Source organism: Sapajus apella, unplaced genomic scaffold (assembly GCF_009761245.1).
Source record: "Sapajus apella isolate SASKATOON/1434 unplaced genomic scaffold, GSC_monkey_1.0 scaffold71, whole genome shotgun sequence".
In the NCBI taxonomy this organism is placed as follows: domain Eukaryota; kingdom Metazoa; phylum Chordata; class Mammalia; order Primates; family Cebidae; genus Sapajus; species Sapajus apella.
In genome coordinates this window covers 10,326,432-10,341,001 of record NW_022437011.1, presented here as the reverse complement: position 1 = coordinate 10,341,001, position 14,570 = coordinate 10,326,432, and the positions used below count along the sequence as shown (strand labels likewise).

Sequence of the window (14,570 nt, the reverse complement as noted above, 5' to 3'; positions counted from 1 at the left end):
GGTGGGAGCTGGGAATGGACCTGGGCCCTCTGAACTTGACCAGACCTGCCAGGGCCCTCAGCTGTGTGGCTGAGATGAGAAAATCAACATTGAGGAGAACACTGGAGCCAAGGCATTTCTTTGAATGTTTACTAAGCAGCCAGAAGGTGACCTACTCCATTCCCCATTTCCAGCCCCTGAATATAGATGGTTTAGGGCTGGGAGAAGTACCCACAGACCGAAGCGGAAGTAGAGTTAAGGGCTTGGCAAGTTGCCCACTCCTATCCCTGGTCTATGCCTCAGAACTAAAGAGGCCTGGAACTAACAAGTCACTTCCTTCCAGATTAGATGAGGCCACCTGGCCTTTGGATGCCCCAGGAAGAGGTGGTGGCAGCAGGGATTCCTCCGTAACTCCACACATGGGGTCATCTGCACTGGATTAGATGTCCATTTCAAATTGTGCGTCATCTGGAGAGAGAAAAGGCAGGAGGACTGGTTGCTGGTCTGAGGATCTGCAGGCTCAGCATCAGTGCAGAAACCCCTCTTGGAATTGAACCCCCACAGTGTGTCACGGGGGCATTTGAAAATATTTCAAAGGCTGGGACGATTCTTAATTCCTGCTTTCCTTACCGGGTATCTCTTCCTCTGTCTCCTTCTGCTCCTTTAGCTCCTCCAGCTTGGAGGGTGGGGCTGTTGGAGGAGTTGTGACCGCGGGAATCTGAGGGAGGCAGCAGGGGGGTGTCCGGGCAATGGGTGAGTTCTTGCACTCCAGCAGGAACTTTCGGTCGTAGATGATCCTGGTGCCTGTCAAGGGGTTGGGACTGAGGTAAGAATCAGGAGCTTGGGTACAGAGGTGATGGGTCCCAGACTCAGGCCTTTTGGGGCCTGGAGGTGAGGGGGGTGTTGAACTTTCCTGTGTATCAAAGGACATCTGCTCTGAAGCCCAGCTAGGTTCTCAGCAGACAAGCCTTCATAGTGCTTAAAATCTTCCACGCCTAACCAAGATGTGGTTTGTATAAAGCAAGTGGGGCACCCCAGCTGGTACAGCAGGGGCTTTATGTTTGGGGGAGCTTCAGATCTTGGCTGGAACACTAAACTTGGAGTTCCAGTACTTCATGCTGCTCCTCTACCACTCTGGAACCTCCTTGCTTTGGTTCACAAGGTGAGACCTAGACCAGCAGCCTCAGGTGGTTCAAGAAGTGGGTTATGAAGGGTTCCACCCAGTGCTGTCACCTGGGCTATCTCCTGCAGGAAGGAGGAACATAACTGTTCTAATCCTGACCCCTCACAGGTCCTATAAGGCTCATACTAGCTCAGAGGAACTTGGCCCACATAATGTCCTCGAAAGTCCCTGCCCTGTTCCTCCCCTTCGCTTCATAGTGGCAGGAATCTCTGGGTCGGGAGCCCAGCAGCTTGTGATCCCAGGCTGCTCGCCCACCAACCAACCAGACGCCACCCAGCAGCACATAAACGGAGCAACGGCCCCAAATGATCTTGCCACTCCACTTCTCAAGACCCGGTGCTTCCGGCTGAAGTCACTCTTGGTTGGGGACCGCTGCAAAGTCACAAGGGGTGGGAGCGTATGTAAGACGCCAAGAACCCAGGCCACAGTGAAGGATTACAGCCCAAACACTCGGAGCTAGGCTCTTGGCCTTGCTGCATCACTTACAAGTTTTTGGGAACTGAGCTGCCGCTCCAATCTCCCCCTAAGCTGCAACCTGTAGAGAGGCCTACAGACGAGTCCTAGGCCCGTACCTCCCTTACCCCCGCCCCTCAACAACACGTGTCTGCAGTCTGCAGACCCCTGCCCGGCCCGCTGACCTCCCGGGGTAGTGGCGTATAGCGTGCCCCCCGGCGTGGTACTGTAGCAGTCCGGCAGCTGGTCCCGTCCCCTGGGAATCGGGCAGCTAGTGGACGTTGACATAGCGAGCGGGAGGAGCAGCAACGTAACCGCCCGGCGTTGAGGTCGAGGAGCTCACCTCTGACTCTTGAGGCGGACTCAGCCGACCACGTGCAGCCGCTGGCAACACCACCCGGCCAACGTCACGCCCAGGGCGGGCCACCGGCCCGTCACTCAACCCGACGGTCCCGCCCTAACTGCTAGGAAGCCAGCCCAGTTCAGAGAAAGCTGGAAATGCGTCCGAAGTCCCAGGCCCGGCATTGGCTTCCAGTTCCTGCTCGCCAACCTGCCTCTGAGTGCTGCAGCAGCTCAGCTATTTACTGTTTATAGCTGGGAGCTGGGGGCAGGTGAAGTAGGGCAAGAGTTTTTTATCCTGTATTAGTTAACCCATTCCTCGCAATAGTTTTGGAATAGTAAAGCACTGTGATTAGCCAAAGTCACACATCTTGTAGGAAGAGAAACTGGGATTCAAACCTGACTGCATCTAATTCCAGGACTGTGCTCTTTAGCCCAGTTGTGTACTGCTTTTTTTTTTTTTTTTTTTTTTTGACGGGGTTTTTCTCTCTTGATACCCAGGCTAGAGTGCAATGGCGCGATCTCGGCTCACCACAACCTCCGCCCCCTGGGTTCAAGCAATTCTCCTGCCTCAGCCTCCCGAGTAGCTGGGACTACAGGCGCGCGCCACCATGCCCAGCTAATTTTTGTATTTTTCAGTAGAGACGGGGTTTCATCATGTTGACCAGGATGGTCTGGATCTCTTGACCTCGTGATCCACCTGCCTCGGCCTCCCAAAGTGCTGGTATTATATTATATATTCTCAAACTTTTATGTGCATATAAATCATCCGGAGATATTGTTAAAATGAGAATTCTGATACAGTATTGATCTGGGGTGAGATTTTTTTTTTTTTTTTGAGACAAGATCTCACTGTCACCCAGGCTGTAGTGTAGTGGTACATCATGGCTCACTGCACCCTTGACCTCCTGGGCTCAGGTGACCCTCCCACTTCAGTGTCCTGAATAGCTGGGACTACAGGTGCATGCCGCCGTACCTGGATAATTTTTAAATTTTTTTGTAAAGATGGGGGTTCTCACTGTGTTGCCCAGGCTGGTCTCAAACTCCTGGGCTCAAGCGATCCTCCCACCTTGGCCTCCCAAAGTGTTGGGATTATAGGTATGAGCCACTGAGCCCAGCCAATTGTGGGCTTTTTTTCTTTTTTGAGACAGAGTTTCATTCTTCTTGCCCAGGCTGGAGTGCAACGGCATGATCTTGGCTCATGGCAACCTCCGCCTCCCGTGTTCAAGTGATTCTCCTGCCTCAGCCTCCCAAGTAGCTGGGATTACAGGCATGAACCACCACACCCAGCTAATTTTGTATTTTTAGTAGAGACAGAGTTTCTGCATATTGGTCAGGCTGGTCTTGAACTCCTGACCTCAGGTGATCTACCCACCATGACCTCCCAAAATGCTAGGATTACAGGCATGAGCCACTGCACCCAGCCAATTTTTGTGGGTTTTTGTTTTTTTCTTTTTCTGAGATGGAGTCTTGCCCTGTCATCCAGTCTAGAGTGCAGTGGCACAATCTTGGCTCACTGCAACCTCTGCCTCCTGGGGTCAAGTGATTCTCTTGCCTCAACCTCCCAAGTAGCTGGGATTACAGGTACCCACCATCACACCCGGCTATTTTTTTGTATTTTTAGTAGAGACAGAGTTTCACTATCTTGGCCAAGTTGGTCTTGAACTCCTGACCTCAAGTGATCTGCCCGCTTTGGCCTCCCAAAGTGCGGAATTACAGGCATGAGCCACTAGTCCTGGCTGCAATTGTGAATTTTTAATACAGTAATGCAAACGCTTCAGGGCCTCAGAAACACACTTCAGGTAGCAAGGGTATGTATATTTTATTGTTCCCCAAAGGTTTTCTAGCATCTTAAAAAGTGGTGCATGCCAAAATGAAGTCTTAGCAGTGCTGGAGGTTAAAGCTTGGGAGCAGACTGTAGTGAATCATTTATGATAACTCACCTTTTATGCAAGGTGAGGAAGTGCCTGACAGGGGGAATGGGAGAAAAGGGTGGAGGATGATGAGATTTGAGGGTGGAGACTCCAGCCTAGTGAAACCAGGTGGGCAAAAGGGTGGTGGCTGTGAGGATGGAGAGAAGTGGATGAGATTCAGATATACAGAGGAAGAATAAAGTGACTGATTAAGAGTGGGGTGAGGAAAAGTGAGTTAAACTAGAATAATTCTCAGTCTTTTGGCTTGAGAGTCTTGGTGGCTAGTAGCACCAACTAATATGATAGGGAAAATAAGAAGAGCAGCATATCTTATATGAGGGAATGAATATGAATCCAGATGAAGCACAGCAGGAAGCTAGATATACTAGTCTGAAGCCATGGGGAGAACTCTGAATTAGTGGCTCAAATTTGGGTGGTGTGAAATTCAAGAGTGTGGGGGTGGGCTGGGATCGGTGGCTCACACCTGTAATTCCAGCATTTTGGGAGGCCGAGGTGGGAGGACTGCTTGAGCCCCAGAATTGAAGACGTGGGCAACACAGCAAGACCCTATCTCTATTTATACATAAATAAATGAGTGTGGGATGAGATCATCTGGGGAGAAGATACAGTGTAGAAGCCTGGGCACATCAATATTTACTTATTTAAAAGGTAGTAGAGAAAAAGAATTCACCAAAAGAGACTGAGAAAGATGAGTCAGAAATAGGAGAATCAGGAGAAAAGTGTCAAAGGTTTTTAAGAGGGTCATTGGGAAGTGAGGTCTTTCTTCTACTAATCTCTATCACAAAATAATAGCCACAGTTACTACTACTGTAATGACTACTGCTTGCAGGTAACTCTTCTGGAGTCACTGTGTTCTATAAGGGCTGGAGAATAGGTAGTTGGCTTTAGAGAGAAAGCCAGATTCATCATCCATGCATGCAACCTGAATGAAGAAACAAGAATTTAAATCAGAGGGTCAATACTAATTACCGGTTGGGCAAGGTGGCTCATGCCTGTAATCCCAGCACTCTGGGAGGCTGAGGCAGGTAGGTCACTTGAAGTCAGGAGTTCAAGACCACTCTAGCAAACATGGAGAAACCCCATTCTACTAAAAGTACAAAAATTAGCCAAGTTTGGTGATAAGCACCTGCAATCCCAGCTACTTGGGCAGCTGAGGCAGGAGAATTGCTTGAACCTGGGAGGCGAAGGTTGCAGTGAGCCAGTATCATGCCACTGCACTCCAGCCTAGGCCACAGAGTGAGACTCCGTCTCATTAAAACAAAACAAAACAAAACAAAACAAAACAAAACAAAAAAACGAATTACCTATTAGAATATGAAAGTGTTTAAAAAAATACCTATGCCCAGTCCCCACTCCCAGAGATCTGTTTAAACCTATAAGGAAATACCAGGCCTCTGTTATGAGGCAAATTGCTTTGGATTCACACTAATACACCATCAAAATAAAACAAGATGTGACAAGTAATCACAAAATAGTTTGCAAACAGATAATTTGATTCATGATCTTCTTTTCCAAATTAGGTGTTGAAGCCCAGGGTCATGCCTTTTATTGGAGGTGGTCTTAACACACTTAAGTTTTTGTTACTTAAAACCACCTTTCTCTTACCCATTGCCTAAAGGAGAGGATGGAGGCCCATGAACCTGCCTGTTAGAAATGACAAATCACTGGGGATAAATAGAAGATGCAGCACTACCAGAGCCCCTCACTATAGGAAAGGGTCCACTGGGAAGACATCATAACCAGCTATATGTCTTGGAAGAAATGCTTCTTGCTAGTCAGAGAACAAGATGTTCATTCAGAAGCTGTTTTCCTACAGGCTTGTTTGCCGTTTCTTGGGTTTACAATGAAGTCCAAAGTTCTTAAACAGTAGGACAGAACCACATATATAGTAAGTACTCCTCTCTCTGGCTTGAAATTATAATGTAGCCAGCCTTTCCCCTTCTATAAGTTAACTAAAACTGAGGATGGCCTGCTCTTGCACTAGTTTTGGGATTGGGAGGAGGACTTGGCCAGAATCTACATGAAGAGAGGGAAACCATAGTTCCAAGTCCTGAAATTTCTTACCTTTGGTTAGGAGAGGCCACCATTGGCCGTCCAACTCTCTTCTTCAGTCTGGTTAGCTGAGGTGATGGGATTTCCCCTTTGAGAGCAGGGACTGAAGGAAGCAGACTGGCCTATAAAAGGGCAAGTCAGCACACTGTAGCCATGATAGGTTTAAAGGGTCTTACAACATCAATAATTTTATTGGTAGTGGAATTTTATTACACTGAACACAAGTTGAAATAAGTGGGTCCAGAAACCTTGATGATATAGTTTCATTTCTTGAAAGAGCTGTTATTTTCACTGGATTTGATCTAAGCCTTAGCAGGATGTTTCGTCATGACTTGAAGGCTCACTAAGGATGTGCAAGGCTTTCTTCTGCCTCCACTAAAATCTCAGTATTGGCCCCCATAATAATAGCAAGATTCATTTTGATTCCTTATCAGAACCAATGCTAGGGGCTCTCAAACCTCAGCACTGTAAACATTCTAATGGCTTCTAATATTTCCATATCTTATATCGTCATTCACAAGAAGAAATCCTGTGTTAGAACTAGAAGACTCTTGAGTTCAATTTCAGATGAGAAAAGTGAAGCCCAGAAAGGTGACATGATTTGCCTAAGGTCATAAAGCTTCAAATGGCAGAAATGGAAACAGAATTTAGGCTCTGACTATTGTTCCACTGTACCCACGCTGTCTCCTCCCCATATCCCTTGTATATTTTGAAAGTAATTAAGTTCTTACCTGAGCTAGGTTTTATCCAAATGTTCAGGTTGGTAAAATAGCAGTAAAGTAGTGCCAGGAAGAAGCAGGCAGAGGAAGAAGAGATTTAGCAGACGAAATGAGGTTGGGAGCAGGCTACTGGGATCCAAATAGTCAGAAAGAAAGGAAGGAAGCGCTGGTAAGAGGGAAGGGAGGAGCGTATCCTAAAGAATTACTTCCAAATGCACAACTGTTGTTTTCCTCCCAATTCTCCTAGGGATTCCTCATAATTGCCTCTTTTCTCTTCATGAATTCTAGTTACTGACCTGAAATAAAATTTCTCATTTGGTTGTCCTCAAGGTACAGAATATGGACTTAAGGGTTCCTCCAGACAATTCAAATGTATTACAGACAGTTAAGATAGAATAAAACTCACCTTTTTGTCCCACTGAATAATTTATTTAATATTATTTCTCACTAGTCTGTATTTCATCGAGTAGTTTCATTAATTTCACCAATTTTAGGTGATTTTTCTTGTTGCTGTTAATGGTAAGTGGAAACAGCAAGATATGCAGGTAATCCAAGGAGTCTTTTGTGCACCCCCAACTGCTCCTCACAAAGGTCAGGGGACCTCTTAATGATACTTGATATGGCTATCAATCACTACAAAGGTAGTAGCTTCAATATAAACAACACTTTCAAAATACATTCAAAACAGAAAATAAGAAATGAGCTTAATTAAAGAAGCTTTCTTATATGTAAGATGATATAAAAGATAAAAGCAGCAGGTATATCTGACATAGAACAAACATGGTGTGTCTAATGTGGTCTTGGCTTTAGGACCTGGGCAGAAAAAATTAAGAATTCCTGTTGGCATGAGGGTAGCAAAGTGCTGCTAATATAGTTCTGTCCCTAGTTACTACTCTTATTCTGTGCAACCTTCTTTGCCTTGATATGAATTTTGGCTTCTCTATCAGCTCCAAACATTTTCTCATTTTCTTTTTTGTATTGCCTATACAGACCAGGAAAAATTCAGCTATATTAAAACACAAATAAGTTGATGACTATACTTTTCAGTGGGATAACTTTTCCTTCTCTATGCGTCCAATTCTTGGCATAGCCTATGATTTGGCCAAAGCAGCCCATTCCACGGTTCCTCTGTTTAGCTTGTTAAACATATTGGCTCTCCATGCTTAGGCCCATGGAACCAAGCCCAGAATTACTCACATATTTATACATATTACTCAGCTGATTCAATAATACAACAGAATGACAGGTGTGACCTCCCTCTTATGTCCCAACTCAAATAAAGCTTAAAATATCTATAACTGGATAAATCTTTCAGGTAAAAAAGGTCAGGAAGCACAGAAGGAACCTGAAGTTGATAATTTGGGTGTTCCTACATTTATTTAGTGTCATCTGATTTAAATCCAATTGTTCTTATTGACATTCTCATGATCCATAAAGAACAAAACCTATCAGTGGCCTATCTGCTAGCTAGCTAAAGTCAGATAAGACACATTGCCAGAGCTTGAAACCTTCTCATATATTAAAGGATATGAAAGACAACAAGGGAACAGGGAATGTTTAACACAGAATAAATAGGTAAATAGTCTTAAAAGTGCTTTTTCAAGGCAGTCTAAGAAGGGACTCAAGTGTTAAATGTGAGAAGCCTGTTACAAATATAGTATTAACCATCTGGTTCAATATAATGTGGATTAGGTGGTACCTGCATGACCACTGAAAGGATCACACCCCACTTCTAAACACTGTTCATCTTTTTATTGAATATTCTGGTAAATATTTCACATTAATACAGGCTACATTAAGTAGAGCCACTATATGACAAGAAATTTACTCAACTTTTTCCTTTTAAGTATGTAAACAATTATACATGTATTTATCACCCTAAAAGGTTGAAACATGTAATCAACTAATTATCTTCTGCATACAAGTAGTATTCGGTATGTTTAGCCAAAAGCACTAAGGTCATATGATCTTAAGTTCAAAATGGCTAAACTAACCAGAGAACATAATCATGTGGATAGGAAATCAATTTGTTCTTATACAATGGGCAATCAAATTTCCATTGCTAAAGCCTCAGAGAAAATTTCTTAGGCACATTTAAAAAAAAATCCCCATGTTTCTTCCAAGGTCATAGGTTTCTCAAACAAGGCTAAAGAGTAAAGACCTTCTAACTTAGTTGACATATTTGAGATGCATGTTTCCAATATGAGGTGCCCACGTGCCAGGCCAAATCTGAAAAGGGGGAGGAAAAATTGGAATTTCTAATTAGGAATCTTTAGACATTTACAAAATGAATATATAAATGCAATGGCAATTCACTGTTTCTGCCTAGGAAGAATACACATATTTGAAATAAAGTGTTTATAGTATCATCATCTTGATATTGAAAAATGCAATCCAGATCAAAATGGTTAGATATGACTTTTGATATTCAGTACTTGCACTATTCACAAAAGAAGAAGAATGACATGACAAATCTAAAAAATAAAAGAGCTTAAGCCCATTTTACCTGCTGGGCATCAGTGCATTCAGTTGAATTTTGGATAACTTTTATCATAGGGTTCCAAGCAGGATCTGGGTTGTGAAGTCCATTAAACAGAGGGCCTCCTGGAACATCAGCAAGCTGAGGATGAGAGGGTATTATGGTGCCTCCATACATGGAAATTGGCAGACCCTAAAACAGCAGAAAAAAAGATTTAATCATAACATTACTATAAATTATCCCATAATACCAGCTTAGACTTCTCTAATTTTCCTCATTTAAAGAACTCCAAAAGATCCTATACAGTATGGAGTGTTGAGAAAAAATAATGTTTATCTGCATCTATAAGACTTTTCAACGAAAAGGAGAGAAAAAAACTAAATTCAATATGAACTCATCAGGAAATTTCTCATCTTTGATAAAAATATCCTCAACTTTCCCATATTTTAGTTTCATGAATAAGCTTATGCTAAGAAGAAAATGGGAACTCTACATGATTGCTGGCTGACCATAAAGCTGTCAGAGCAGACAAGAAAGCATCAGCATTTTTTTTTTTTTTTTTTGAGGCAGAGTCTCTCTCTGTCACTCAGCCTGGAGCACAGTGCACGATCTCAGCTCACTGCAACCTCCGCCTCCCAGGTACAAGTGATTCTCCTGCCTCAGCCTCCCAAGTAACTGGGAGTACAGGCATGCGCCACTACCCCTGGCTAATTTTTGTATTTTTAGTAGAGACGGATTTTCACCATGTTAGCCAGGATGATCTTGATCTCCTGATCTCATGATCTGCCCCGCTTGGCCTCCCAAAGTGCTGGGATTACAGGTGTGAGTCACTGCGCCTGCATAGCCAGCTTTTAAGAGGGGTAGAGGGCTCCCTCAAAGCTGTGGCAGCAGAACACAAAGCAGCAAAACTCAAATCCCTCAGATGTTTTCGGGAGATGGGGGTATCTTCAGGACAAATGACTGGATGCTACCCATTCTTGAAATTGAGCAAAAGATCTGGCAAAGCCACAGAAACAAAAGGGAGCAGTATTTCAATACAAAGTATCCCCTAACATGTGACTACACTGGCTGACAAAGTGTCAAACAAGTTACAGTGATGTTTGTCAACTCACTTTAGAAAAATCCACAAAACCGCTTGCCATAGGCTGATGAAAAATGTTAGAGGGGGCTACCATTCCAGAATCATCTCTCTCCATTGGTTGATGTTGGGAGAATGTGCTTGGGTCTGATAATTGTTGATGCATTGGATGGTTCCCCATCACAGATTGCGACCAACCTGATAAGCCTTCTGGAAAGAATAATTGAAAACAAAGTTTGATATTTATTTGGATAAAACAATAAAACATTACCACTGTTATTACTAAATGTAATTAAAACCTTTCCTCTGAAGAGCTCAGAGCATGTTTATCACAGTTTTGCAAGCCAAAAACAAAAAAACAGTTCCTGAAAAACCAGGTAAAGTACTCTGAATACTCCACTTTACCCTGTCTTTCAAAAGATTAAGTGCTCTCTGAAAGAACTCAAATGATTACTTAAGAGAGAAAGGACACACCCTTTGAATCTTTTGTTTTTGGTCAACTCTATATATTACCTCAACCAATATTCCAGACTCTAAGATTGGACTGAACTCAAAGGCATAAACACCCTTCCCTGATTGAATGTTAAACACAGGAACTAATTTTTTTGTTTGTTTTTCTAAGGAACTAAGTTTTAATGGCAAACCTACATCTTACTTAAGATATCCTTCCAGAGAGAGAGAGAGCAAGGCAATTGTACCTGACACAGCATTTACACCAAATGACCAGATTCCACTGTGTCCAACCGGAGCGACAAAACCGGTCCCCACCGGGGCTTGTGCAACAGACCCTCCTTGCCGAATCCGGGCCAGTCTCTCCGTTCCAATCGGGGGAGGTATCTTTCGATCCTGACTGGCACTGCCTCCTTTTGGTTGGCCCAGCGTTGGTGGGGCAGAAGTGGCTGAAAGAGGTGAAGATGATCCCGAAGAAACAGATGGAATAGGAGAGTCACCTGGTGGCAAAATATTTCTCTATTGTTTTATTACATATAAAAACTATTAAGAATATGAGAAACCTTGTTGGAAAGATCTATTTCACATGTAGGTTCTGTAAAGAAAATTTTCATTTTAAAAGAACATTTAAATAAAATATAATTTCTATAAACATTATTCTATGTTATTTCTGCCTGTAGTAAGTATAAAACAGTAGTCTAAAAAAATGTTTTCCCAATTGAACTAAACAATGTTAGAAAGGAAGCGGGCCACATTTGCTTTTATTCTCGCTCTAAATAATCTTCTCAAAACACATATTGTCACATTTTTAAATTAACTAAAATGTTTTCTAGAAAACATCTGGTGACCCTCTATACTTGTTAGTCTTTTCTTTTTTCCCTTTCTATAGCCCTTTTTTTCCCGTAAGGAAGTAAGGTCAAATGTTAGCAAAGCATTACATTATTTTGATTCACAGCTTTGTTTCTTAATGGAACTCTTGGGTGATTTGGGTAATTTTCCTTGTCAAAAAAGTCAATAGTCACTGAATACCTCATAATGCTCATTTAAAAAAAAATTCAATTCTGTTCAATTCCATATACTTCATCTGTTCTAAACATTGAAACAAATAGAATAAGGGGCCAGGCATGGTGGCTCATGCCTGTAATCTCAGCACTTTGGGAGGTTGAGATGGGCGGATCACCCGAGGTTAGGAGTTCCAGACCAGCCTGGCCAACATGGTGAATACTAAAAATACAAAAATTAGGCAGGCATGGTAGCAGGCACCTGTAATCCCAACTGCTCGGGAGGCTGAGGCAAGAGAATCGCTTGAACCTAGGAGATGGAAGAAGCTACAGTGAGCCAAGATCACACCACTGTACTTCAGCCTGGGAGACAGGGCGAGACACTGTCTCAATCAATCAATCAAAAAAACAAAGGAATACTTTAACTTATAAAAGGCAATATCGGCCGGGCGTGGTGGCTCAAGCCTGTAATCCCAGCACTTTGGGAGGCCGAGGCGGGTGGATCACAAGGTCAAGAGATCGAGACCATCCTGGTCAACATGGTGAAACCCCGTCTCTACTAAAAATACAAAAAATTCAGCTGGGCATGGTGGCGCGTGCCTGTAATCCCAGCTACTCAGGAGGCTGAGGCAGGAGAATTGCCTGAACCCAGGAGGCGGAGGTTGCGGTGAGCCGAGATTGTGCCATTGCACTCCAGCGGGGGAAAAAAAAGCAAACCCCCCCCCAAAAAAAAAAAAAAAAAAAAAAACCAAGGCAATATCGTTTCATAAAATGTAAAAATACATGAGAAATCACACCAAACTGACCATATACATAAACTTAACTTCTTTTCAGATTTAAGAAATAATTTCACAACACCACTTCCAAAGGGTCCTTTTGTAAAACTACTTGTAATACATCTTTTTTTTTTTTTTTTTTTTAAATAGAGACAAGGTCTCACTTTGTTGCCCGGGCTGGTCTCCAACTGCTGGGCTCAAGCAATCCTCTCTCCTAGGCCTCCCAAAGTGCTGGGATTACAGCTGTGAGCCACTGCACACAACCTAGTACCTCTTTTCTTGATCCAAGTCCTAGGGTAAAACATTTTTAGCTTGAAAGAATAGTTTGACCATTCTCAAGTTTTCTATCCTACAAATGACTGACAATTTTTTCACATGACCACAGAACAAACCTTGGGCATCTGTATACCATTTAGTTTACTAAATTTACATGGTGTTTTAACTGAAATAAATGATTTAATAACTTATTCAAAACTCTTTGGGAAGAGTTCCTCCAGGATTCCTACATGAGTTTGAGGCGCTTGTCCAAGGATGGGGAGAAAAATGTTGTCTGTTGAAACTAGGAGTCCCAACAGGAGCTGGCCCTTGCAGGAAAACCCTTGTTCCTGGTATGCCGGAAAAACTTGTCAGAGGAGCAGAAGAGGAAGATGGGGAGCTGCCTGATGGGTCAATGGATGGTAACCCTGAAATAAAACAGGTCCAAGACATCCAATTAGCCAAAACTTTAAAATCAAAAGCCCAAGATTTCCACCAAGGTGAGATAAGCTGTAAAAATAACCAAACAAATAAATAAAAGATAGCATGTGGCTCATTTTCGTAGCCCACAGCAAAAATAATCCATCCATGTGATACTGTATGGCCAAATCCATTTTTTTCTTACATTGCAGAATATTGCCAAACAGCACTAGATACAGAAAAATGGGCTCAATGTTTAAGAATGTCAGTCACCTGGAGTAATGTTCTAAATGAATCTCAAAGCTTTTAACTGGGGGAGATATGAAATAAGAGTATGTTCTAACTAAGTGGCATCCAACAATAACTTCTGCATTCCCTTTTGTAGTCAATCTCAAAGTACAGCTTTTCATCTATATAACTATAGTCACTTCCTATAGAAGATGAGTAACAAAACCTACCAATATTTCCTTCTTCACAAGGAGGAAAAGCATACTACTAAAGTTAATTTCAGTATTTTATCTGATAAAAAATAACAATTACAAACTATATCAAAGTTTCTATCTAGTTTGTATAAATCTGAACTTAGCCATCTTCACAAATTCCATTGCTTTCTCTGGAGAATGTATTAGGAAAAGGGGATGAGGGTCTGAAACAGGATCATGGTTTCATATTTCAGGAAAAAGTTGTCAGTATCAATATCAACTATCAAAATTTCTTTCAAGCAGGTCTTATTTTCAGTTTGATTTCCCCATCATTAAAAAATATGATTTTAAGCTATAATTCACATACCATATAATTCACCCATTTAAAGCATATTACAATTCAATGGATTTTAGTATATTCACAGGATTATCATTTTCTGGCCCCTCACCCTCATATTTACATTCTAAGCAATCTTTCTTTCTCTATATATTTGCCTACTCTGGACATGTGGGTAACTTAATGCATTTCCTACTTATTTCAGACTTTCATTATTGTTGTAGGCAGTGGCAGGCAATCCTTGTGCTTTCCTGGAAAAAAAAAATTAAATTTTCTAGTGCTAACCAAAGTAGATGTTAGCAAAACCTAGAAGTAGTGAGAATTCTGAATATGGCTTTAAAAAGTCTATAAAGTAGGAAATGAATCATTACTTTCTTTTTTTAATGAAAATGAATCATTTCCATAATAGCCTCTTTTTTTTTTTTTTTTTAAGACAGGGTCTCGCTTTGTCACTCAGGCTACAGTGCTATTGTGTGATCACAGCTCACTGCAGCCTGGACCTCTGGGCTCAAGCGATCCTCCTGCCTAGGCCCGAGTAGCTGGGACTACAGCATGTGCCACCACACTGAGCTATTTTTTTTTTTTTTTTGAGACGGAGTCTCTCTCTCTGTCACCCAGGCTGGAGTGCAATGGCGCAATCTCGGCTCACTGCAATCTCTGCCTCCTGGGTTCCAGCGATTCTCCTGCCTCAGC

General features: G+C 42.5%; 1 protein-coding gene across 18 annotated transcripts in view; it reads right to left on the bottom strand.

Moving 5' to 3' along the window:
• Nucleotides 1-114: 114 nt before the first annotated feature.
• The window catches only part of LOC116531564 (ankyrin repeat and KH domain-containing protein 1), a 136,847-nt gene continuing 122,391 nt past the window's right edge, over nucleotides 115-14,570 (bottom strand). For 9 of the 18 annotated variants that reach the window (XM_032250419.1, XM_032250420.1, XM_032250432.1 and 6 more), the window contains 7 exons: nucleotides 12,950-13,126; nucleotides 10,915-11,166; nucleotides 10,251-10,426; nucleotides 9,166-9,330; nucleotides 5,953-6,062; nucleotides 610-783; nucleotides 115-447 (listed from right to left, as the gene is read on the bottom strand). In XM_032250419.1, the coding sequence (XP_032106310.1) occupies nucleotides 444-447; nucleotides 610-783; nucleotides 5,953-6,062; nucleotides 9,166-9,330; nucleotides 10,251-10,426; nucleotides 10,915-11,166; nucleotides 12,950-13,126 (1,058 nt within the window). In that variant the 3' untranslated portion in view covers nucleotides 115-443. Of the gene's footprint in view, nucleotides 448-609; nucleotides 784-5,952; nucleotides 6,063-8,392; nucleotides 8,889-9,165; nucleotides 9,331-10,250; nucleotides 10,427-10,914; nucleotides 11,167-12,907; nucleotides 13,127-14,570 lie in introns of those variants that run through there. The other 9 variants (XM_032250422.1, XM_032250424.1, XM_032250425.1 and 6 more) reach the window with 8 other exon arrangements.